The sequence below is a fragment of the Notolepis coatsorum genome (assembly GCF_963971535.1).
Source record: "Notolepis coatsorum genome assembly, chromosome: 10".
Classification (NCBI taxonomy): Eukaryota; Metazoa; Chordata; class Actinopteri; order Aulopiformes; family Paralepididae; genus Notolepis; species Notolepis coatsorum.
In genome coordinates, this window is record NC_140174.1 from 65,536,655 (window position 1) to 65,561,664 (window position 25,010).

The 25,010-nt window shown below is 45.7% G+C and overlaps 1 protein-coding gene across 1 annotated transcript in view; it reads right to left on the reverse strand.

Annotated features, from left to right (window-relative positions):
- pcdh15b (protocadherin-related 15b) overlaps positions 1-25,010 on the reverse strand; it is a gene marked incomplete at both ends in the record, with an annotated part of 695,468 nt that overhangs the window by 589,958 nt on the left and 80,500 nt on the right. Inside the window, 1 exon segment of the mRNA XM_084323056.1 lies at positions 6,220-6,390. Within this exon segment, the coding sequence (XP_084179182.1) occupies positions 6,220-6,390 (171 nt within the window).

Consider the following 25,010-nt stretch of genomic DNA (forward strand, 5'->3'; position numbering starts at 1 on the left):
TCAATGATGCAGACTGATGAAAATATAAATGTTCTCTCCATATAACCAAATCAGTCAACATTTCAACATGGAGAATCACAACAATACATGTCCCAGTTTTCATGCTACTATGTGCATAACACTGTAAGCTCAGCAAATATCAGACAAACATAAAATACTGTATCCAGTACAGGTTAAAATTACAGTAACACAATTTTTTTTTGAAAAGATTTAAACAGAAAATACTAGACATTATCTCTTTGCCTAGCTGGATCTGGCAAGATAATTTTTTGTTGTGATTCTCCATGTTGACATGTTGACTGATTTGGGAAAATGGGAGAAAATGTATATTTTCATCAGTCTGCATCATTGGTTGTCTTGTGTAGTGTTTGGTGAATGTATTGTTTATTTTCACGCTCTCTGTGTACAGTACTTCACTCTCCTTCCATTTTGGTTGAAGACAGGTGAACTCACCTGCTGCATTTTTATAGTGCTTACACCTGATTGTGTATCTACAATTAAGCAATGGTGTGTTTGTGCATCTGATGGCTGTGTTTAACCAATTGGCTCATATGTGTGGTAATTTGACATTCTGTGTCTAATGTAATGCAAGTGTGTTTAGTGTTTTGCAAATCACTGTGTGTATTGTTTTGCAAAAAGTGAGGCTGACATTGTAGGGGTGCAAATCTGGGCCTATATTTTGCTCCTTGAGTGTAAGGTTTTGATAATTGTGTAATACTTTTGATTTGAGTGTTTATGCAATTGAAGAAAACTGTAAAGACTAGAGATGAACTGTTTATTTATTTTGTACATAGGCTGTGCATATGTTTGTTTGTTTGTTTATTTGCTTATGTGTATGATTCTTAACTGTGTTTTTATTTTGTTATTGGTGTATATGTGTATGAATGTACAGTATATGTATATATATTATATATATATATATATATGTGTATATATGTATATTTGTACTCCTGTTGGGGCTTCTTGGACCAGATCAATGTTTTATCTGGCTAAATAAATAAATAAATAAATAAATAAGAAACTGATGATTTGGTCCTGTTAACTTTGAATTATCTATGGGGACTGCCCAGATTCCTCTCATGGACCTGGACCTCACTTTGAGAACCTCTAATGATTCTAGTTATTCAGTATTCATCTCTAATTACTCTAAAATTGCGTATTTCTGTGCTAAAAAAAAAAAAAAGGGCCCTCCACCCCCCTGGGCTGAAGCCCCCAATGTTTTCTAACCCTAAAAACGCCCCTGATGTGCAGGCGTTCTGATGTGCAGTGTTCTGATGTGCAGTGTTCTGATGTGCAGGTGTTCTGATGTGCAGTGTTCTGATGTGCAGTGTTCTGATGTGCTGTGTTCTGATGTGCAGTGTTCTGATGTGCAGTGTTCTGATGTGCAGGTGTTCTGATGTGCAGTGTTCTGATGTGCAGTGTTCTGATGTGCAGGTGTTCTGATGTGCAGTGTTCTGATGTGCAGTGTTCTGATGTGCAGTGTTCTGATGTGCAGTGTTCTGATGTGCAGGTGTTCTGATGTGCAGGTGTTCTGATGTGCAGTGTTCTGATGTGCAGTGTTCTGATGTGCTGTGTTCTGATGTGCAGTGTTCTGATGTGCAGTGTTCTGATGTGCAGGTGTTCTGATGTGCAGTGTTCTGATGTGCAGTGTTCTGATGTACAGGTGTTCTGATGTGCAGTGTTCTGATGTGCAGTGTTCTGATGTGCAGGTGTTCTGATGTGCAGTGTTCTGATGTGCAGTGTTCTGATGTGCAGTGTTCTGATGTGCAGGTGTTCTGATGTGCAGTGTTCTGATGTGCAGTGTTCTGATGTGCAGGTGTTCTGATGTGCAGTGTTCTGATGTGCAGTGTTCTGATGTGCATGTGTTCTGATGTGCAGTGTTCTGATGTGCAGTGTTCTGATGTGCAGTGTTCTGATGTGCAGGTGTTCTGATGTGCAGTGTTCTGATGTGCAGTGTTCTGATGTGCAGGTGTTCTTATGTACAGGTGTACTTATGTGCAGTGTTCTGATGTGCAGGTGTTCTGATGTGCAGTGTTCTGATGTGCAGTGTTCTGATGTGCAGGTGTTCTTATGTGCAGGTGTTCTTATGTGCAGGTGTTCTTATGTACAGGTGTTCTTATGTGCAGTGTGCACACAGACTAACAGAAAGGACTAAGTAAGAGCTAAGACCAGACCAGAGGAGTCTGGAAACAAGTAACTTTTTTTGTATGATGTGTATCTGAATAACAGAAAGGAGGAATGAAGCAGAGGGGAAGGTGACAGGTTTAGAGGGAGAGAGGGAGGGAGAGAGAGAAGAGGGAGGGAGCACGTTGCTCTGTATCGTCAATGGTCAAATAAATATTTTATTAAGGAATATATGCCTTTTTGTATTATTTCTGTGTATCAGCAAAATGTGTAGATTTTATGTTGGACATTAAGGTACATTATTTTTTACAAACCGCTGCTTATCAACCAACCGGTTAATCGGAAGGTGGCGTATGTTGCTCAGTAGTTGCTGATGTCTGCTCAGGAGGTGTGAGTGTTTGCTCAGACCGAAAAAATATTAGAGGGAACATTGGTGACTGTATTCAGTAACTGCTAGGGGTGCACCGATGTATCGGTCGGGTATCGGTATCGGCTGATAAGTGCCTTGTTGACTGCAATCGGCCTATCGGCCGATAAGCTCAAATGTGCCGATGGCAGTAGCCGATAAGTTCAGTCGCGTCCTGCACAACGCCGGCGCCGCCCCCAGTCCCCCCCACACACACAAGCTACTGCATCAAAGTTACTACTAAATATTCAACATTCTCTTTTGAGACTCTGCTTCAGACTCTTATCATTTGGCACTAAAAGCTAAACATTGTCACCGATATGGCTGTCCGCAACATGTCATTAATTATTGTGTACGCGAGGTGGTCACTCAGTGACGACGCTAACATGAGCTAGGTTAGCTAGCATGAGCTACCGGGAGATGGAAAGACTAAAGTTACTGGTGAAAATGTGATTTACGTTGGAATACTCCTTTGCCAACTTGCTGTACTTTGCTTGCAGATCTGCAGCCATTATTGCTGGATTATGAATAGCCCCAACGTTAGCCAAGGTAACGTTATGGCTAAACCTTTAACGTTAGTTAACGCTAGCTTTCGGTTAGCTGTTCAATGCTAATAACACAACCAAGCGAACCCATAACAGCTCCCCGTCAACACCCCTCTCTCGGGAAGATGGCATTTAAGAAAGTATCTGCTGTTAAAATGACACAAACATTCGTTTTGTGGCATTAACGTTATATAGTTAGTGTCAGGCCCGGACTGGCCATCGGGAGCACCGGGAGTTTTCCCGGTGGCCTGGCCTGCACAGATAAAAAAAAAAAAAAAAGTATAAAAAAAAATATATATATATATATATTTTTTTCCAGGCCATTGTTTCTAGTTGTGGCGGCGGCGCGGCGCGATAGTTAGATAACCTAGGTGGGTGGGGAACAACCAGGATTTCACTGTCTGCGACAGAGTTGGAGAACTATCTGACTCTCTCTCCCTCACGCGGATCACACACACACAATGGAGCCGTGCTGCCGCTTGTGATTGGTGGAGACGGGACCAGGCGATACAACTGATTGACAGCGGAGGCGGCGAATGTAATGGCACACTCCCACTTTTCTGAAAGGAGTTGTTAAATCTGACATTACAAAAAACAATATGTGGTGGTTATGATTGGGGCTGAAGTTGAATAAACAATTATGAAAGAGAAAGTCAAAATAATTCCAAGATAATTCAAAGATTACACACCTTTGCCACATTGGCTACAAACATAATCACTGCAAAGTTATCAAAAAAATAAGAATCTGATCAGACACAAGGGTTAAGTTGTTGTTCCCTTTCTAATTTCCTCAAAAACATCTAGTCTAGTTAATGTGATAAATATTATTTGACAATTTATGCTTTTTGTTGGAAATTTCAGTCAGTGAGCTCATACTTTGAGCTCATGTTATAGTTAAAACGATTGAGACAACCCAATATTCTGTCTTCGTTGTGCATGCATGCGTGTGCTCACCACACGCGATACATGTGTCACTATTCTGGCAGTGGCTACTGTTATTATAGTATTGTAATGAAAGGTCTGTTATTTAATGTTTGTGTAAAGGGCTATTTTAACTGTTGATGGGTAGTGCTAGTGCATCAGTAAAGTGAATATGGTATTGTGCTCTTGCCCTGTTTGAATGGTGGAGAGAGTGGTTAACTGTATTATAATAGTAAATAGAAAAATATGTTGTGCTCTTGCTTTTTTTCTTTTTGAAGGTGGAGAGAGTAGCATTGCTAGTGCCACAACAGTTTTATTTGAGGTTCATAACAGTACATTGTACTAAGCAATTGTTGGCTCATTAGTTTGTGATTCACATGCACTAAAATTCACCAGAATGCAGGAAATGAAGTCTTTGTAACAAAAAAATTCCGGGTGGGAGACCCCCCGCTTAAAAAGTGGCCTGATTGGGGCTATATTTCGCGCTATATCTCCCGGTATGAATTATTTCCCCAGTCCGGCCCTGGTTAGTGTTACACGTTCAATAACGTGTAAATAATAAATTTACCCAAACTACTAGCTCAGTTCCTTCCGTTGCTCATAGAGCCCTGATAGTTGTACCCAATCCATTCTGCAATCTGTTAATAAAGTTTTCAATCAGACAAATGTATAGAAAGGCTTTGTTTTATTATAACATTCGTTGCAGTAAAATCATTATGTCTCGTTTGGTCATCCTGTGGAGCGCTGGTCGGCGGGCAGCTAACGTATTAGCTACGGTAAGCTTGTTGTGGTTCACGCAAGCAGATCAATGGCGGCATGCCCGGAAGTAGAAAATGAATAAACGCTTGCCGATTGGTGGTAAGAACAGCAGGAGGTGGGTGCTAGCGGTGTGACGTAATTGGCCGAATAGACTGTCAATCAAAATTGTTCTATTGCATTGGTTGAGAGCTCTGGTTGAGACAATAGTATCCAGCTGCAGGCCGCCAGACCATACTGGGAGAGGGATAGTGCTACATGGCATGGTGGAATTAATACCATAAACATATTTCTTGATATTTCCTTTTTTTAAGTAAGTAAAGAGGCCTACAAATACAAACATACAAATACAAATATACAGTAGTTTAATTTAAAAAAGTATAAAAAAAAATATAAAAAAAAAATATTACAAATATTTTTTTTGCCACAAATATCGGTATCGGTATCGGCTGATTGTGTTAGTTGAACAATCGGTATCGGTATCGGTGGCAAATTTTCATATCGGTGCATCCCTAGTAACTGCTGTAAACAACAGCACCCCAGTAAGAATATCACATGTGAGGGTGAAGTAACCTTCCCTGGTGTTATCTGTCCCTGTCCTCCTCTCACATATTTAATTTATTAAATCTGTGTGTGTGTGTGTGTGTGTGTGTGTGTGTGTGTGTGTGTGTGTGTGTGTGTGTGTGTGTGTGTGTGTGTGTGTGTGTGTGTGTGTATGTGTGACTAAGTAGACACTAGACAGCAGTAACACTGTTCAGTAAAGCATGACTTGCTGACTTTTTACCTTGTTATTTAAATGTGTGTGTGTGTGTGTGTGTGTGTGTGTGTGTGTGTGTGTGTGTGTGTGTGCGTGCGTGCGTGCGTGCGTGCGTGCGTGCGTGCGTGCGTGCGTGCGTGCGTGCCTGCGTGCGTGCCTGCGTGCGTGCGTGCGTGCGTGCGTGCGTGTGTGTGTGTGTGTGTGTGTGTGTGTGTGTGTGTGTGTGTGTGTGTGTGTGTGTGTATGTGACAGTTCGTAAATTTTTTCCAAGTCAGGGTTTTTAACTGCAGCATCTCTGTCTTCTTTCCTGGTTGATGTATGAATGTATGAGAGGGAACGCATCTATACAACAGCTCTACCACTGGGGTCCCAACAATCACCAAGTAATACTACTAGTACTAATAGCCATAGCCCGTAGTGATAGCAGCATTACTAATACTAAAGCCACCTTGACGCTTCACTTATCAACTGCTAGCATAAACCTAAAATGTCTCCCATATTAGATGTTTCCCTAACAGTGTCCCAGAAAAGAAAATGTTACAGCATTATTTAGATTTTTATTTTTCATTAAAATGAATTACACCATTATATTTGAAAGAAAATTTGCCATGGGAGGTGCGGTAAAATGGAGGGTGGAGATGGGATGACTATGTAGATCTATGACTCCAGATGAAAGACTGGTTTAACGATAGGATAAATGTTGTACTTACCGCATCGGTCAGTTCTAATACATTAGCCCTATATGTAATAGGACTGCAGTCTCTGGTGTTTCCCACCAGGGTGCATGGTAGAAACATGGGGCCAAGGTCATCCCCATCCAACACGTCCACTGTCAGGGTGGTGGTCGCCGTGTGCCGGTCAGAGGGGTAGGGGGCGCGGTCCTACAGGGAGAGGAGATATGGATGAATGATGATCAATGAATTTGCAGGATGATCAATCATTCTCTAGTCACAGTGTTCTCATGACATGTGTTGATGACCAGTATGGCGCAGTGCCACTGCTCATTGGCCACAGATGTCATTTAACGATAATCACCTGCTAGTTGATTACAATCACCTGTCGTTTGCCGGCCAAGATATCTGTGATGGAAATACTATGAATTGTTCAAATGAATCAACACACCCAACCTGAATATACTACTGAATTATTTTCAAAATAAAATATTCAACAGGAAACCATTTAAACCTTTTTAAATGACAATGGGCAGGTCACCAATCTTACACACTAAAAACAGATGGGTCAATTCTATAACCCAATTTCTTGGTTAATCGTGTTGGGTTAAAATTATGGGTTAATTATCTGAGCATAACCATTATTTGGGTTATTGAGATTTAATTTTGACCCAATTTTGACCCAATTTGTGAGTTATAATAATTATGGGTACATTTTCTGAGGCATAACCCATGTGTTGGGTCAGAGAGCTGGGTGTTTCCGCCGGGATCTGCAAAGCTACACCCCTCCCCCACTGGGAACTATGGTACACCCCTTTTGTTCCAGTCAGTCAGACGGTCATGTTCACGTTCACAGTCAACACGGTCCAACAAACCCTCTTCACGGAAAATACTTCACTGACTCAAGGTAAGATCTCGTTTCGTTAGCACAGTATTTATATCTCAACCCATCCATTGTGCCTATTGCGTCGTGTTAACCATGCACTGTGAACGTTGTGGAACTAAATTAGCTAGCTATTCACAGCTAGTCTGTCGCATTATCAGCTACTGCTAGTGGCTAGCTGGGACTCGTTACCTAGCTAGCTAGCTAGCTAGCCACCACAAGTTGCAACTTAGCTACTCATTTCTATAATCGGTTCATCTCTAACCTTGTAAAAATATGTGGTAACCTCTATTAATAAATAAGCCACACGACACGACACATAAATCATTACCGTTCAAGCATGCTACCGAAAGTGACCAAGTCTATGAGTATTACAAAGGTTCTGGCTAGTAGCTAGGCCTAGTTAGCCAGTACTAGTAACGTTACTGTTATTGCTAATTTTACCGTGTTTTGGGTTGTAATGATACCAGATTAACTGGAGACTATCTATAGCTGTGTAACGTTATATGATTGATATCTTTATTAACCATATGTGTGTAATAAAGCTGTTGTCCTCTCAATGCGGTGACATAGCTGGTTCGCTAGCTAGCTACATACTTTGATTTAGCGCCATTTCGCGCCATTTTGAGGTCTACATTTCCATCATCTCTCTAATGTCCCGCGATTCGGGCATCAATTTACAACATTTACAACATATTTACATATATCAATTTACAACATATACTAAATTAAGCAGTAGACTGCGGAAGCCAGACATGTGGTGAGGCTTTTTACACCTGAATTCAGTGCTAAATATTCTAGGCTGCTATGTCAGCAAGTACTTGGCCTATCGTTCACACGTGGCTGAGTACTTGGGCATGAGGCATTAATTAATTGCAGATGTGTTCATTTCCACATTGCTTTCTCTTTTGTTTCAGGCCAGTCTTGATGGACAGCTTTGTCACAGAAAAGCTTATTGAGTGGCAATTGCCAGAGCTCACAGACAGTTTTAAAGGTGAGAATTTTTACTTTCTTGACCATGAAAATGTGTCCATGACAAATCAGTATTGTATAGGGTTTCAACACACATGCATGCACACACACATTATTCTGTTCTTCATCTTGGTTCTCTGGTCCTGCCAGCCTTGTCCTGTGTTGGAGTTAGCTGCCACTGGATGGCACTGAAATCACTGTAAAAGTATTTTTGTTTTCTGTCTTTGTCTTTCAGATCAAGATATCGATGAGGAGGCGTTTCACCTTTTAGATGGCGAAACAATCCGGAACCTCATCCCCAAAATAGGCCCCAGGCTCAAGTTCTCAAAACTTTACAGAGAATTTGTAAGTGATCACTAAGTGTTCTAACATCAAGGCAGATGGCGTATACATGCTTTAAATGCAAAAGGCTAATTCCTGGTGATGCCAAGTCTCTCTTTTCACATTTACGAGTAGCACACAATATAAACGCTTCATCCACTTATTTCCAATGTTGTGAGGGAGTTTGTAGCAGACCATTTTCTTTCATTCGGTCTTACAGAAAGCACTTGCAAGGAGAACATAACGACAACCAGGCCCTGGCCCAGCCACCTAACGTACCAAATCAGGCTGCTAATACTTTCAATGCTGACGAGCTAGTACGGCAAGTTGAGGGTGAACAAATGGAGGAAGATGAAGATAATGATGATGAATGGGACGAACTAGAGCAAGAGGGAATCACAGAGAGAGTAGCCCATTTTATAGCTCATCTTAGATCAAAATCTTCCCAGACCTTTACAAATATAAATGTTGTGGTTCAGCAAACCTCAAGTTTAATTGGAGATTTTTTTTTTATATAAATAATAAAAAAATAAAATACAAAGAAGTTTAATTGGAGATTTAGTGAGCAGACTACAAACAAAGACCATGTCGCTTTTCAGTCAGTTTGGGCATGATCAAAACCCACAGGTAGAGGAGCTCAGGCAGGACTTTTTAGATGCAGCTAACCCTTTCGAGGGTCTGGAGACAGACTATAAACAGATTAGGTATTTTACTAACTCTGGGAACTTCATCCAGCCAATTGAGGAGTGTTTCTCCGATAACCAAACCTTTGTACAGCGGAGAGACTCTGCCACTGGCACCGTTCGACAAGTTGCTCTCACTGATACCTTTCAGCGTATTCCACTAAAGCGTCTTCTGGTCAAGATACTGGAGTTTCCTGGTGTTTTACAGGCCATGATGGAATGGCAACAGAGAGAGAGTGATGCTCTTCAGGATATATTTGATGGAGATTTCTGTAAAAATCATCCACTCTTTTTGAAAGAGGTGTCAATCCCATTGCTGTTATACAATGATGATTGTGAAACTGTGAACCCCCTCGGGTCAAAGACTGGGGTTCACAAGTTAGGATTTATATATTTTATCTTGAAGAGTTTGCCACCAGACATCCTATCCAATTTGCAGTCACACTTCTTGTTGGCACTCTATAAATCAGATTATGCAAAGACCTATGGCATTGATGCAGTGTTGTGCCCTATTGTGGAAGAACTAAAGTGTCTTGAGAGGCAGGGCTGTATATCGCACGTGCTACAGCAACAGCGGTCTGTGCGATGACTGGATTTACTTCAGTAGCACTGGTGCGATAGGCATTCGGTTGATATTGATACTCTTATTTTGAAAATCCTGTCACAGGTCTCATTTCCGCCTAAGCGCAGCTCCAGTCATTAAATATCTGGGCTCCGGCAGCTAGCAACGGTCAGGTTCATATGATACTCTTATTTTGAAAAAACCCATAGCGACTCCACAATGTCATATCCGCCCCAGACCTTGCTTCTGCCTTCTGCTCTCAGCCACGCGAGCGGCGCTGCACAGCAGCAGTGCGGCTATTTTACGATCCGAAATAAGTCTGTGGTGTTTTTTTTTCTCACAACGGGTCAAATGCATCTAACACGCTTTGCATCGTCACCATTCCTTTATGCCCACATCGCCCGAAATGAACGTCACATTAGCATAAGCTAACAAGCTAATCCTGATCAGAGGCAGAGCCATATAGAACAGGGGACTGGGGAAAGGGTGTGTGTGTGTCGAGAGGAGTGGAAGTTTGAAGACAGACTAGACTACAATATGATGCGGGGGTGGTGAGTTGAAACAGTGTGAATGAATGAAAACTTTATTTAACAGATTGCAGAATGGGTACAAATACAGTACGGCTCAATACACACAATTGTTAAGGGGATGCAGACCAGAGAAATACTTTCGTCTTGTTTACATCAGGGTCCCCCATTGTGTGTGTGTGTGTCCCAACCGACCCCACTTCTATGTTTCAATAAATTATTTGCATTTAAAACTATTAACGCTGACTCATTCCTTCAGTCCACTCAAAATTATGCTAATATTCCTTATGTTGTTTATGATAATTTAAAATAGCATATGAGAGTATTATAGTAATAATAACACATGGCGATATACTAAAAAGCAATTTATAATTTGTGGCTGGTAAAAAATCTGCCTTTTTTAAATCTACCAGCCAAATGGCTGGTAAGTCAAAAAGTTAAGTTTGTTCCCTGACTGCAACTAAATAACACAAATACAATAGGCACATTTGTGACTGTTACAAATATAACACGTTTTATACTTGTGCTACAAGATTTTGGCCAGTGCTACAAAACTATCAACCTCTGTAGCACCAGTGCTAAGTGCAAAAAAAGTTAACGTACAGCCCTGTTGAGAGGGATGGCATAACTGTTAACACGCCTAGCTTCCAATGTGTTGTCAAATTCGCCGTTGTTCAGGTAGTGGGAGACAATTTAGGATTGAACGCAATACTTGGTTACATAGAGAGTTTTTTGGGGAACCATGTGTGCCGTTTATGCAAAATACACAGAGATGTCTTGAAAGTACAGACACAGGTGGACGATACGCTGTCCCGAGATGTGAATACTCACGCAGAGGATTTACGGACAGACAACCCCTCTCAGACAGGCCTTAAAAGAGACAGTGTCCTCAACAGTCTGTCTTTTTATCATGTTACGGACAATATGGCACTGGACATAATGCATGACATCCTCGAAGGGGTAGGGCCATACGAATTTAAACTTGTGTTAAATGCACTCATAGAACAAAAGCTATCTCACTAGATAAGCTAAACTATCGTATCACCAGCTTTGATTATGGCTTTTGTGATGTGGGAAACAAGCCCTCTGTAATAAGTAAGAATGATTTAAAGAACCTTGGAAGCCCTCTGCATCAGTCTGCAGCTCAGATGTGGTGTCTACTAAGGTTACTTCCAGTAATGATCGGTGACCTTATCCCTACAGACAATAAGGAATGGGAACTTCTCCTACTCCTATTAATGTGCATGGAGATCATCTTCTCTCCATCTGTTACTCATGCAGCAACACAGTACCTGAGTAAAATCATTGAAGAGCATCACTCTCTTTTCCTGGATCTATTTGCTCTGCATTTGCGCCCAAAACACCATTTCATGCTTCATTATCCAAAAGCAATTAGAACACTTGGACCATTGATCCATTTGTGGGTAATACGCTTTGAGGCAAGACATGGATTCTTCAAACAAGTCAGTCATGTCACTTGCAACTTCCGCAACATTAGCAAAACCATGGCTTATCGACATCAGATAATGCAATGCTACAGTTTCATGTGTGGGTCTGTGTTAAGCCACAACACAGAAATTGGTCCAGGGTATACTACCTTTCTGGCTCATTTTGAAGGCTATAATGAAATTCAAAGTGGTCTCACAGGAATCCCCCTTTTCGCTGAATTGTATGTACCGGCCGGGGTCACTGTTAAGGGTACAACATACAGAACAGGCATGACAGTGTTTATGTCCTATGACCAAGATGGAGAGCCTCAGTTTGGGCTTATTAAAGTCATTTTGGTTTTAGAGCCATCTGTAAAGCTAGTTGTTCAGAGGTGGGAGACAATGGGGTTTGAGAAGCATTTCTTTGCTTACAGTGTGATCCAAACCAAAGATTTGTTGGCTATCGATGTGAAAGAGCTGCTTGATCATCACCCACTACATCAGGGGTCTCAAACTCGTGGCCCGCGGGCCAATTGCGGCCCGCGGGATGATATTTTGCGGCCCCCTACTGGACATCAAAGTGTAGTGTTAATGCGGCCTGCGCGCAACTGTTTGCCGAGTCGTTGCGCGAGAGTTGGAAGTTTTATTTATTTTATCACTTGTAGACTACCATAGCGCAGGCTCATGACAGCAACGTTATGTTAGTGACTTGGTTGAAACGTGATTCCGGAGTGATATTAAGTAAAGTGGAAGGCAAATGCATCCTCGCTATCTCCTCTGACTGCGAGCAGTGCTCTGCATGTCCCGCTGCACTGCCACTGTCTGTCGGTGTACGAGTCTGGTCCAATCACATACGCGTCCCGTCAGCGTTTTTCCCCCTCACCCACAGTCTGCGAATCAGAGGCAGAGTAGGGGAGTAGGGCGGGTCTTCACGGACTGCATGTCGTCTCTCTCTTTCAGTTCAAGTCGGAGCAGAGTTGACCGCGCATCTACAGTAAACTCGCTCCCAGTTTTATCTCTGTGAGATAAATGTAGCTATTAGCCTATTTTCGCCAGCAGGCAGCCAGCAGAAAAATATGGCATTTTCAAAGATGGTCAGTAAAAGAAAAGTCGACTGCAATTCAAAGGTGAATGGACGGAAAAAGATGCGGTCATCCTGAATCCCAGCCAGGGGCGTAGCTGGAGATTCTGGGCCCCATGAAAGAATCAATTTGTGGGCTCCCAATCTATTAAAAAATGTGGGGCCCCCAATCTATAAAAAAATGTGGGGCATTTATTGATGAAAACGCATAATATGGTTTTTACCTATTTTTTTTATAATACAGGCAATTATACTTTTGAGTCATCTACATTAACTTACTTTAGGATAATAATAAAACCATATTAATAAAAAGATAATAATAGTGTTTCCCCCCCCCCCCCCCCCCCAATGCTGGGCCCTTGGAATCATCCTAACCCCCCCCCCCCAGCTACTCCCCTGGTCCCAGCACCAAACCAATTATGTGACTATATGCCAAGAAACGATAGCTATTTGAAAATAATGTATGACTGAAGTGATGGAGACCATGTTTGAAGGCAAACAAAAGCAAATCCCCCTCAGATCGCACAGCAACCAGAATAACGATAGGTTATGTAGATAACCTAGTTATATTAGTATAGGCTAAGCTCCCGCTCTGAGCCTTACGAGATACTCCATATCGCCTGTGATACCTAATGTATCTCCCACGAACAAAAACACATGCACCCCACCTGTATGGGGCCCCGCCCCTTATGGTGGTACCACCCATATAATCATGACTCTGGTCATGACACACCCTTCCTCGCCAAAAACCCGTCCCAGGAAAAGATCCCTCAAGAGGGAACTCAGGGCGCGCAGAGCGGGAGCTTAGCCTATACTAATATAACTAGGTTATCTACATAACCTATCGTTATATTTCGTATGGCATCGCTCCCGCTCTGAGCCTTACGAGATAATGGGGAAGAGCGGGCGCGAGACCCGACAGATGTACCCCCTGAGGACCCATAAGCCCACATCAAGGGGTGCGGGGAGCCCTGTCACCCCATCCTTCCTAACGAAGGGGGGGCGCAGTCAACTCCACCTGAATGCGAACAAGAGGGAGCCAGAACCCCTTGAACACACCGTACAGGCGGAACCACGTGTGACTCAACACACTGCGGCCCATACCCATACACTCCTGCTACCCGACCAAAGGACGGGAAGCAGGAAAGGCCACAGACCCCAGAACCGCCTGGGAGACAGAACCCCCGGTCATGTCCATGAGGAAAAACCTTACAAAGGAGCCCGGGGAGGACCATGAAGCTGCAGCACAGATGGCCTCCACCGAGGCCCCACCCAGGAGAGCGGCAGAGGCAGCCACCCCACGAGTGGAGTGCGCCCTGACGCCCCCAGGGGGATCCTGCCCAGCCAGCGTGTAGCAGAGGGTAACACCCTCGCACAACCAATGGGACAGGCGCTGCTCCGACAGTGCCTTACCAGCACGAGCCCCACCGTAACAGACAAAAAGCTGGTCGGTAACCCTGAAATCCTGAGTACGGCTGAGGTAAATCCCCAAGCACGGACTGGACATGACAGGTGAAGGCCCGCATCTAACTCACCAGTGTGAGGAGGAGGACGAAACGCCTGAACCACAATATCCCGGGAGCGGAAGGAACTCCGGATATTCTTAGGCACGAAAGCAGGATTAGGTCGCAGAGTGACACCGCAATCGGTCCGAAAAGACAGGCACTCTGGACGTACCGAGAGAGCACAGAGCTCACCTACGCTTTTAGCGGAAGTGACAGCCAGAAGGAACGCGGTCCTGAAGGACAGCTGTCCCAACGGCGCCCGCTCGAGCGGCTCAAACGGGGCCAAGGACAACCGACCGAGGACCAATTGAAGATCCCAAGTCGGAGCCAAGGAGCGTTGCACCGGCTTAACGCGTCGAGCGCCAAGCAGGAAACGCTTCACAAGAGGGTGGCTGAACAAGACATCCCCTCAAACCCCTCATGATAGGAGGATATAGCTGCTGCATATACCCTCACCGTCGAAGCCGACAGTCTATCAAGGAGAGACTGGAGGTAACTAAGGACAGCAACCAGGGGGCAGGAGACTGAGTCCTGGCCCCCCGCCTTACACCACACTTGGAACATACGTCATCTGCCCGCGTAAGCGCGACAGTGGAGGGAGCATGCGCATTCCAGATGGTAACACCATCAGGATCAAGGACCTGCGCCCCTCAACGTACCCGTCCCAACAACTGACCTAACAGATGTATGGGGAAGAATCCCTGGCGGCACGGCATCGGTCCCAGACCTGCCTGGCCATGTCCAGACGCAATCATCACCCGTCAGGATGAGGGCCGCCCCGCGACAGTACACCTGCACCCACATTCTCCCTGCCGGGGATGTGGGGAGCCCTTAGGCCGCGCAGATGGAGGACGCCCATAGCCAGCCGCCCGCCGCCTGGTGCAGACAGGGGGAGCGTACTCCTCCCTGTCTGTCGATACACGACACTGACGTCGTATCGTCCGTCCTGATCAACACCATTTGTGGACCAGAAGGACCGCTTTCAACACCAACACATTGAACGTAGCGCAGACCGGGCAGCATGGTTTGCCAGCTGCCCCCACTGCGTTGGCCCGACGCGTCACCAGCGAGGGAGGCGTCGGTGAAAACGCGACGTGAGACAGTGCCGTAACCGTCCTAGGACGGAACCTCACGAGCGTGTTGACAACACGCTCTGAGATGGATGCCCATAGCCCTCCAACCGTTGACTGGGAAGAGGAATACTCTACATCCAGTCTACAGCAACCCCAGGCTGGTAGAGACCTGCCTGGTACGAGACCTGACGATCCACCTTGACCGCGAAGGACCAGAACGTCATCAGGGCAGAACACTCCGTAACCCCGGATGACGCAGAGGCCCCAGTGCGGCCTCCACGCACTTGGTGAAGATGCGGGGAGCCAGAGAAAACCGAACGGCAGCCTCTGGTACTCATACGCTAACCCTGCAAAGGAAGCGTAGGTAAGCCCTAGGATGGAAGATCGGGGATGCGCATACGCATCCTACAGGTCTATGGAGGAGAACCAGACCCCCACCTGACAGTGTTCAACAGGTAGGAGACGATCCAAAAAATGCTGAACCTTCCCATGGGACAGGTCCAGCATGGGTCTTACACCCCTCCCTCCCGACTTCTCGGGCAGAGAACACCGGGAGGAGAACGCCACGACGATGGCTTGCTTCGTCCACAGAGATTGGATCTCGTCGACCAGAGCTGTCCCTGCTGGAGACCCCGACAACAGGGTCTGTACCAAACCTGAAAACGGGTGGGGTTGTGTAAACACAAGTCCCCGCCTCACCGTTCTCTCCATCTACCTCGACATATGGTACTGCCGTAGTCATATGTGACGACACTCCCAACGCACCCGCCGTCACGTGGCGCAGGTCCGCCAGGAACTGTAGATAGTTGGCCCGGTCCCCCCCGCTGTGCGAAGACAACCCTGGAATCGTGCGAGGAGCGCGTTCCGTGTCGGAACACCTGACCCTGACACCACCCACGAGGCAATCGCACCCAAGGGGGAACCCCGACAGAAAAGGGCCTGTCTGATACGGGGGGCTTCCGATCAAAAAAGCCCCCCCACTGAACACCCCTCCAGAACATGCTGAAGGAGTTGTTCTGCAGCCGGACATGCAAGGTGTAAGGCCCCCATGGGTTCCTACACACCGTAGCCCTGCAGTGATATCACTACCACCCCAAACCATGTGAGCTGCGACCACTTGCCAATATTCCAGGAGTGGGAGCACCAACATGATACCTGGCCTGGCGAAGGCGAGGCCGGGGAAGCCCGCACTGTGTGCCTCAAAAGGTTTCGAGCCCCCCTGCTGACAACACTTAAGTTGACAGACGTAACACCAGGCTCAACCAACACAGTTCAAGGTGTGGGAGCCGCTTGACAGCACAACATTCTCACGGACAGACCCAGGCTCAGCCATCAACTGGGTGTCAGCCCCTGTCTCCATGAGAAGCGAAAAATGGGGCCGCATACGCTTCAATGAAGGTTCGCGGCCCGCAGCCAAAGGAGAACGCTCAGAGCCCCGCCTCTGGGGGTACCAGAGAGAGGATTGAACGGGGAGCGGGCTGCTCGCGGCAAAATGACGACGGAGTGGTTTACCAACACCGAAATCACCCAAAATGGCCGATCCCTCGGCCGCCAAGACTGTCGGCCTCGCGATACCCTGTCGATTCTCCAACCAGGGCACCACTGGCGGGGGAAACATGGCCGCCTGTCGAGGGCCCCGTCATCGCCGCTGACGAGGCCGTGCTCTCTCCTCTTCTGGCTGCGCGGTGTGAGGCGGTGTAGGGCCTAGGACAATACCGCCCGCGCTCCAGCAGAAGACCAAAATCCCCTGCGGAGAGGGGAACCCTGAGCGGTTATAGCTTGCGGCTGGGTCAAAGCTAATAACGTCAACATCCTCGACGGAGTGGTTTACCAACACCGTGCGCGATGTGTCGACGTCGGCCGGCCCTCAAGGCCCCTCCACCAGACACCATTTCTGTAATAGAAAAAACACCAATTCGAACACAGTTCTAATCGTTGCCAATTCCATACCGTGGCGGTAAAAGCCTTAACAGCCCACCAGCCACTCGCCAGGCCGACCATGGTGTCGGCCGGGCGGGGCATTGTTTCAATATATCAAAAACAAAGGACTGACGTTAACATGGAGCACCAGTGGTGATTGCAAACAGCACCCTCCACTGTGGTGTGGACCATGAAAAGGTTAAATGAATAAAAGAGCTAAACCACAAAAACTGTAGAATGAGCAAACCCATACACACAAGTTTAAGGGGAGACGGACCAGACCCGTCTTCATTCAAAATATTCACAACAGAACACCAGCCCTAGTTTAGCCCATTTACCAAAAAAGGTAAACAAAGCCCCCCCCCCGCACTACTCCCCCAGTATACCGATTGACCGTCAGTATGAATGGTTTGAGAGGAGAGAAAGCTGTAGCAAGACAGCCTTCTCATAGCAGAGTGACAAAATGAAACAATAGCCCCCTACACAGGGCCGCCCCAGGAGATGGGGGCCCTCGCGTCTAAAAACGCACAGGGCCTCACATTTCTCCCAAGCGGCCCTGCCCTTATACTACTGCAGCCTAACGCCAGGCAATGTGGAACCCAAGACAACAATTGCCTGTGCACAGACACGCAACATGTTTACCATGTCGGCTGGACCCATAGCCCCACTACCCGACGCCAACCCAGATGGGAACACCGTTCAACAAACCCCGCCGGAACACAAGGTAATACCTGGCTAGAACCTAGCCACGACCTACCCCGTTGTCAACCCATTTACCCGAAAAAGGTAAATAGAACTCAAAACCCCACAACAGCTACCGACTGACCTTCATTGATGAACCGGGCAAGAGGCGGGAGAGTGACAACATCTCACGGCGGAGACATTAAAACAGCATAGCAATTAGCAGTAGTGATAGCATGCGGCAGTAGCGATAGCATGTTAGCATAGCTTTAGATGTTTTAGCAGCACGCCCAAGACAGCTTGGAAACCGTTCCCTGCAGAGAACGTTCACCAAACCATCTTGCCCCTGGCGCCAACACACAACAAGGTTGTGTCAACAACACAAACCAGCATTACTAACACTAATACCCATGCCTGAAGACACAGGGCCTACCTGAGTACAAGCTGGCCCGACAGCCAGCCTTGTACAGCTGAACCTCGATGTGCAGTCATCAAACGAGGAACATCACAGGCCCGTCGTGTCGCCGAAAACATGCGTCGAAGATGCCAGGGGCCAGCAACCTCCGGTAAGCTTCCAACATTATTAATCTCCCTTAATCTTTTCATTCCGCTAGCTCGCATGGTGCATAGCATCCAGTACGCTGGGACGAAAATAGAGGAAGGGTGTGTCATGACCAGAGTCATGATTATATGGGTGGTACCACCATAAGGGGCGGGGCCCCATACAGGTGGGGTGCATGTGTTTTTGTTCGTGGGAGATACATTAGGTATCACAGGCGATATGGAGTATCTCGTAAGGCTCAGAGCGGGAGCGATGCCATACGAAATATAACTGAAATACTGGCTGGTGATTTGATTAAACAGCTTTGTGATAGAATAAAAAAAATGCACAGTGCATTTCCATAGCTGTGGATGAGTCCACTGACACCACTGAGAAGCCTGAAGAACCGTTCATGTTCTGAAGAACTGTTCATGTTCTGAAATGTTATTGCTAAAGATTGAGAAGATTGGATCAGTTGTACTTTTTTTTTGAATACTTGAAACCCTTTTTTTGTGGAATATTTGATGCAGCCCAGCCTCACCCAGACTCTACCTCCAGCGGCCCCCAGGTAAATTGAGTTTGAGACCCCTGCACTACATGCAGTCCAGTCATACAGAGATGTTGACACTTTATTCATCTCTCTGCGCTATAGAAGTTTTTAGACTGTGAATGGCCATCTGAATGGCCACTGCCACTTGTAAATAGTGAGGGAAAAAATCAGGAAAGAAACACTGCCTTGATTTTCTAGAAACACAGTGATAGCCTACAGTATATATTCCGAACATATTTTGAATAGTTAGTCTTTAGTTTCATGCTGTGGACTGCCTTACTCTGCTACAACTCTTCGATGACTGAGATACATTGTTGGACTGCTGGGATGGGGAAACTCCTTGGACTACTGAGATGACATTAATTGTTGTAAGTAAGAATGTGTTTAATTAAAATAGTTCTACAACTCAACACTAACCACTTTAAACCCTATGACAAAATAAATCTTCACCAGTATTTTAATTTTTCCATGTGTGTAGGCTATTGGCCATCTTGGGTGTCAATCAGGCCACGTGAGCGGATCGGCGAGGGCGAGAAATCCGCTCTTCGCTCTTTAAAGCTTGGTCCGCTCCGCTAATCGCTCATGTTGACCCCGCCCCCAAGTCGCTATCCGCTCGCTCACCGCTCACCTTGAATCGAGCGCTCCCCGCTTCCCGCGCCACATCGCTCGGCAGATTTTTTTTTTAAGCATGGTGTAAAATAGGAAATGGCTTTTCTTCCAGGTTGTAGATCTGCATTTGTTGTAGCTTTTGCCAATTTAAGTTGATGAATTGTGATAATAATACTCTGGTTATCTTTTTTTTCCAGTCGTTTTATTTGTTTGTTTGTTTGAAAAGGTCTTAAATTATTACCAATTGAGTGCCGGCCACAACATTCTGACACTTTCTGTTGTTCACCTACAGATGCCAAAGGGGAACTGGCCCTCAGGCTGCTACCCGACATGTTCCCACAGACGTTATATAGGCTCAACAAAAAATGTAGGCGGCACTCCAGCGAAGAGGCCCGGTCAGCCTTCGTTGACCTCAAGCCTGTAAGTACAATTTCATGTTATGAATTGGGGAAATGTTGCTATGTAGCCTAAGAAGGATGTTGGTGCACCAAAGTTGTCAGGCTATAAGGTTGACGAAGACATCTGTAGCCTGATCGGGCTATGGCCCCCATAACCTCTATTTAAACTAAACTAAACTAAAAAGGCATTGAGGTTTCCCTCATTTACAAAGACGAGTTAAAACCACTGTTTTGAGCACTCCAAAATGTCATTGCACGTTCCATTGGCATGAGAAAAAAAACGAACTTGATTTAATTTGGCTCCCTTGTATAGTTGGTATAAACCTGTTATATTGCTTATGATTTGCTGTCAACCTAGCCCCTTTCGTGACTGCGGTTTGCAAGCCTGGGGCTTTTGTGACCGCAGTCACTTGCTGGTGTGCCGCGATAAGTTTAAAAAAGAACTACCAAGCGGAGCGATCATGGAGTAGACGTGTTTCACATGAGCTCCCTTCTACCGTGCTGAATATACGTTTCTCCCCATTAGTCTTTATTTTATTTTTATTTGTTTTTTATCTGTTTGCTAGGTCGTCGTGTTTAGTATACATTCATCAACTTTTTTCGACTTTCTACGATGGCGGGGGTGGAAACCAGAGCCATGAAAGAATTAGGCACGACACCGGCACCGCCGAGCATGGCCGCACCGTCTCCCGCTGTCGGGGAGTTAAGCGAAGCTGTGCTCTTGGTCATGACCAAGCTACACGCAGACTCTGAGACACGCATCGCTGAAGCACAGAAGAAAGTGTTGGCGGATTTCTGTATCAGCCTCCGTCGTGAGATATCAGAAGAAATTCGACTGGCGGTAGTACCGCTGACAGACAAGATGGAGGCGATACACGCTGCCTCTTCGGCTAATGCTAACGAACTAGCCATGCTAACAACGGAGGTATCATCACAGTGTGAGAAGATGGCGGGTCTTGAATCCACCCTGCTGGCTAGGCAGGCTGAAGTCAACAAACTACAGTCGGCAATGGAGGAGATGCAGTCCCGGGATAGACGCCACAACGTCAGGATTGTTGGAGTACCGGAGACCAGCGGTGAAGGCCGTCTCTCTGAGACCGTGCCCGAACTGCTGCAGAAGATACTAGGGACGGATGTCCTCCCTATGCCTCCTATCTGTGAATCGGCCTACAGAGCGGGCAGGTTTTCTCCCGGCGTGAACAAAGAGCCGAGGCCCATCATAGTCAAGCTGAACAGACTCCAGCAGAGAGAACTCATCATGCGGTCGGCTCGTACCAGGAGGGGTAATCTGAGGCTTGGCGATCACAAAGTGGCCATTTTCGAGGACTTTACACCGGAGGTTCAAGCACAAAGAGCCGAGTACAAGGTGGTCCTGACTAAGCTATGGAAACTAGGCCTGAGGCCCACGTTATTCGCTCCCGCGAAATTATCTGTGTTGGAGAAGGTCGGTGGTCAGCGTTTGTTTTGGTCGTTGGCTAAAGCGAAGGAATATCTCGCGGAGACACCCGAGTCTGTTGCTTGATATCAATGGAGGGTGAGTGACTTGGCGGTTTGGGCCTATATACATTGATTAGGTAGACTATTCACAAACACTTGCTGTCATGCCCAGACATGCTAACTGTCCTCTGCCCATCCAACTAGCAGGGCTTCCCAATGACTTCTGTTACTTGCTAAAGCTGACCTCATGGTCGTACTTGTGTATCGCCTCTTTGGAAGCTAACGAGCTAGCTGAACAATGTACAAAATAAGCTAACGTGCTATCCGGATTCATCACTAGCTTACGCGCTAGCCTCGGGCTGGCCAGCGGGCTTCGCCTATAGTCTGCGCTGAGACATTCGAGACCCGTTAATGGTTACGTATTTTGGTTGCTGTTGCTGTTCAAAGGGACATTGGTTTGCACAGTTCAAGAGTGACCGAGTCCCTAACTAACTTCTGGTATGCTTTTATTTTTTATATCCAGGTTTTTTTTTTGAGCGTTGGGATCCAAGTAGATGCCAAGGTCGGTTGAATATGCATATACAATATATGATAACAGGTTGGGTCGGGTATGGCTTGCACTTCATGGCTATATGGTTATATGGCCTGCACTTTAGCCATGCCCCTCTTTTCCTTTCTTTTTTCTTTCCTATTGTCGCTGTTTTTATGTCATCTGTATGCGCGATTTAAATGTGATCCGATTCTACCTTGGACTAACTGCTGATTCGCCTTAATTTTGTTTTGAATTTTCCGTGAGCCACTTATGCTATAACGTTGCGACATTAATATGCAGACTCCAAGGTAGATGGTTACAGGGCTGATGCTGAGTAATTATATAATAATTATTGTCGCTGTTTTAATGGCATTTGAATGAGCAATTTAACTGTGATTCGATCCTACCTTGGACTAACTGCTCCGACCGATATCTTTATTGAAACAATGTATGATAACAGGTGGTGTCAGGTGTTGCCTATTACCATCCCCGGATTAATTAATGAATGTGTTTAATTCTATTCTTACATAGGTTATGTCATTTCAGCCGTTGTGCCTGATCAGAGGGACAGCTAAAGGGGTGCATTTTGACCATAACCCTTTTTTCCCTTTTTTTTTTTTTTGTCATGGTTTAATTGACACTGTTCACACAATTTTGCACAATTAACCTGTGACCCGAACCTGCCTTAGACTATCGGCTGGGATGCTTTAATTTAATTTTGTTTTGAATTTTCCTATACCTTTTTGGGCTATAACAATGTGATGTTGAAGCGCAGATTCGGAAATAGAGGGCTGCAGGTTGATGTGGAGTTATTATTTAATAATGGCTATTTTTACCATTATGGTTGTCTCATGTTGGGGCCAGGGCTCAGGTGGGTTTCGACCGATATCTTTATTGAATTTTATTTTATTATTATTTGTGTTTATTGGACTAGTGGGGGTTCACTCAGGGGTTTATCTAGAGGGGGGTTGGAGTGGGGAGCGTCTTATTAATCCATGTCTCTAGTGGGAAGTGATAGGAGGATGACCATCCTCAGGGGATGGGGCATAGGGTGGGGATTGGAGAGTGGGTATAGGGGACCTTATATTAGGACGGGTGGGTTAGGGTTTAGAGTAGAAGGGGGAGGGGTTGTAGCTGGGGTGGTATTTTTATGTGTTTTATGTACTGTTTTATGTGTGTGTAATTGTTCCTCCTCTGAACTCCTGGGATTGACCGTCCGGGCCCGCCGGGATCGGCACCTCTGTACTCAGCCTGGCTGCACTGGTATGTTCTCTACGCATTTATACAAGCTCGACCATGGCTAAATTGAATATTTTAATTTGGAACGCAGGAGGGCTTAACGCCCCACACAAGCGTGCCAGTGTCCTTTGGCTATTGAAGAGGAGAAATATTGACCTTGCTCTCCTTAGTGAAACGCATTTATTGGTAGGTGACGTGTCAAGACTGGCAAATCGGCAATATCACGTTATCTCCTCATCCTCAGCCGATGATAAGACGAAAGGAGTAGTCATAGTTACAAGACGTAACCTTGATATCAAAATCTTGGATGTATGGTCGGACACGGAGGGAAGGATTACTATAGCAAAAGTTGAATTCTTGCATAGGAAGATGGCTATAATAGCATTGTATGCTCCTAACACATTTGATTCAGCGTTCTATAATACAATCACGAAGAATATGTTGGAACTTAATGGATACGCTCTCATGGTGGGTGGCGATTTTAATGCGTGCTGGGATGCTGAGATGGATAGGTCCGGGCCCTCTGAAACGAGCGACCAAAAACGGGCCTCTAAGGCCCTTAGGATGTGGGCTAAAGACACAGGGCTTACAGACCTTTGGCGTTTATGCAACCCCACCCTCAAAGATTACTCTCACCTGTCAGCCAGACACAAAAGCTTCTCTCGAATTGACTATGCATTCGCGTCCCCTAATATGTTTGATAGTTTCGATGTCTCATTGGTTCCCTTGGCTCTCTCAGACCACAAGGGGATTTTCCTTACGGCAACCTTTGGCAGGCTCTCCGCAAGAGCTCCCAGATGGCGTTTTAATTCGACCCTGCTAAAGAACGATGACTTCTGTTCTGAGTTCAGGAGTAAACTAGCTGAATTTTTGCAGATCAACGTTGGCACAGTAGAAGACCCTAGGGTCCTGTGGAACGCATTGAAAGGATTCATCAGGGGTCATGTCACACTATTTGCCTCCAATTTGCGAAAATCCCGGTCAAAAAAGCTAGAAGGACTGGAATCATTATATGCGGACCTATACGCATCCTTGCAAACTGACTATAATGAACGACTAAACACACAACGTAAGATAGTCAAAAAAGAAATAAACTCCATACTTAAACAACAGTCTGAGTTCTTGATACATAGGACAAGACAAAATTACTATTTTCACGGCTCCAGACCTAGCCATCTATTGGCAATGAAAATACGCTCAAATGATCATTTCTCGGATATCCCCTCGATTAGGACGAGCCAGGGTGCAGTCACTACTGATTCGAAAAAGATCAATGACACTTTTAAAGAGTTTTACTCACAGTTATATAGCTCAGAGGGTAATCTGGATGACTCTAAATTTGAATCGTTCATTGGCGGGCTTGAGATACCCCACATTTCTGAGGAAGAGGCCAAGGAACTGGGGAGACCGATTACTCTCGTAGAATTGAGGGAGACTATTGTTGAAATGCAGAGGGGTAAGGCACCAGGCTGGGATGGTATTCCACCCGAAGTGTATTTAGCTTTCTGGGACCAACTGGGTCCATTGATGCTCGATATGATCAATTACGCTATCGAACAAGGGGAGTTCTCAAGAGATGTCAATATGGCGTTGATTTCTTTACTTCTCAAGAAGGACAAAGATCCCAATGATTGTGGTAGCTATAGACCCTTGAGTCTTCTCGGGGCCGATTTAAAGGTGTTTGCCAAGGTGCTGGCCCGTCGCCTGCAGAGATTTATGTCTGTATTGGTACACTGCGATCAAACTGGTTTTATCCCGGGGCGTCTGGCTGCAGATAATCTTAGGAGGCTGTTGCATGTAATCGATAACAGTAAAGACAATACAACTCCATCCACAGTTCTGTCTTTGGATGCCATGAAGGCGTTTGACAGACTTGAGTGGTCATACCT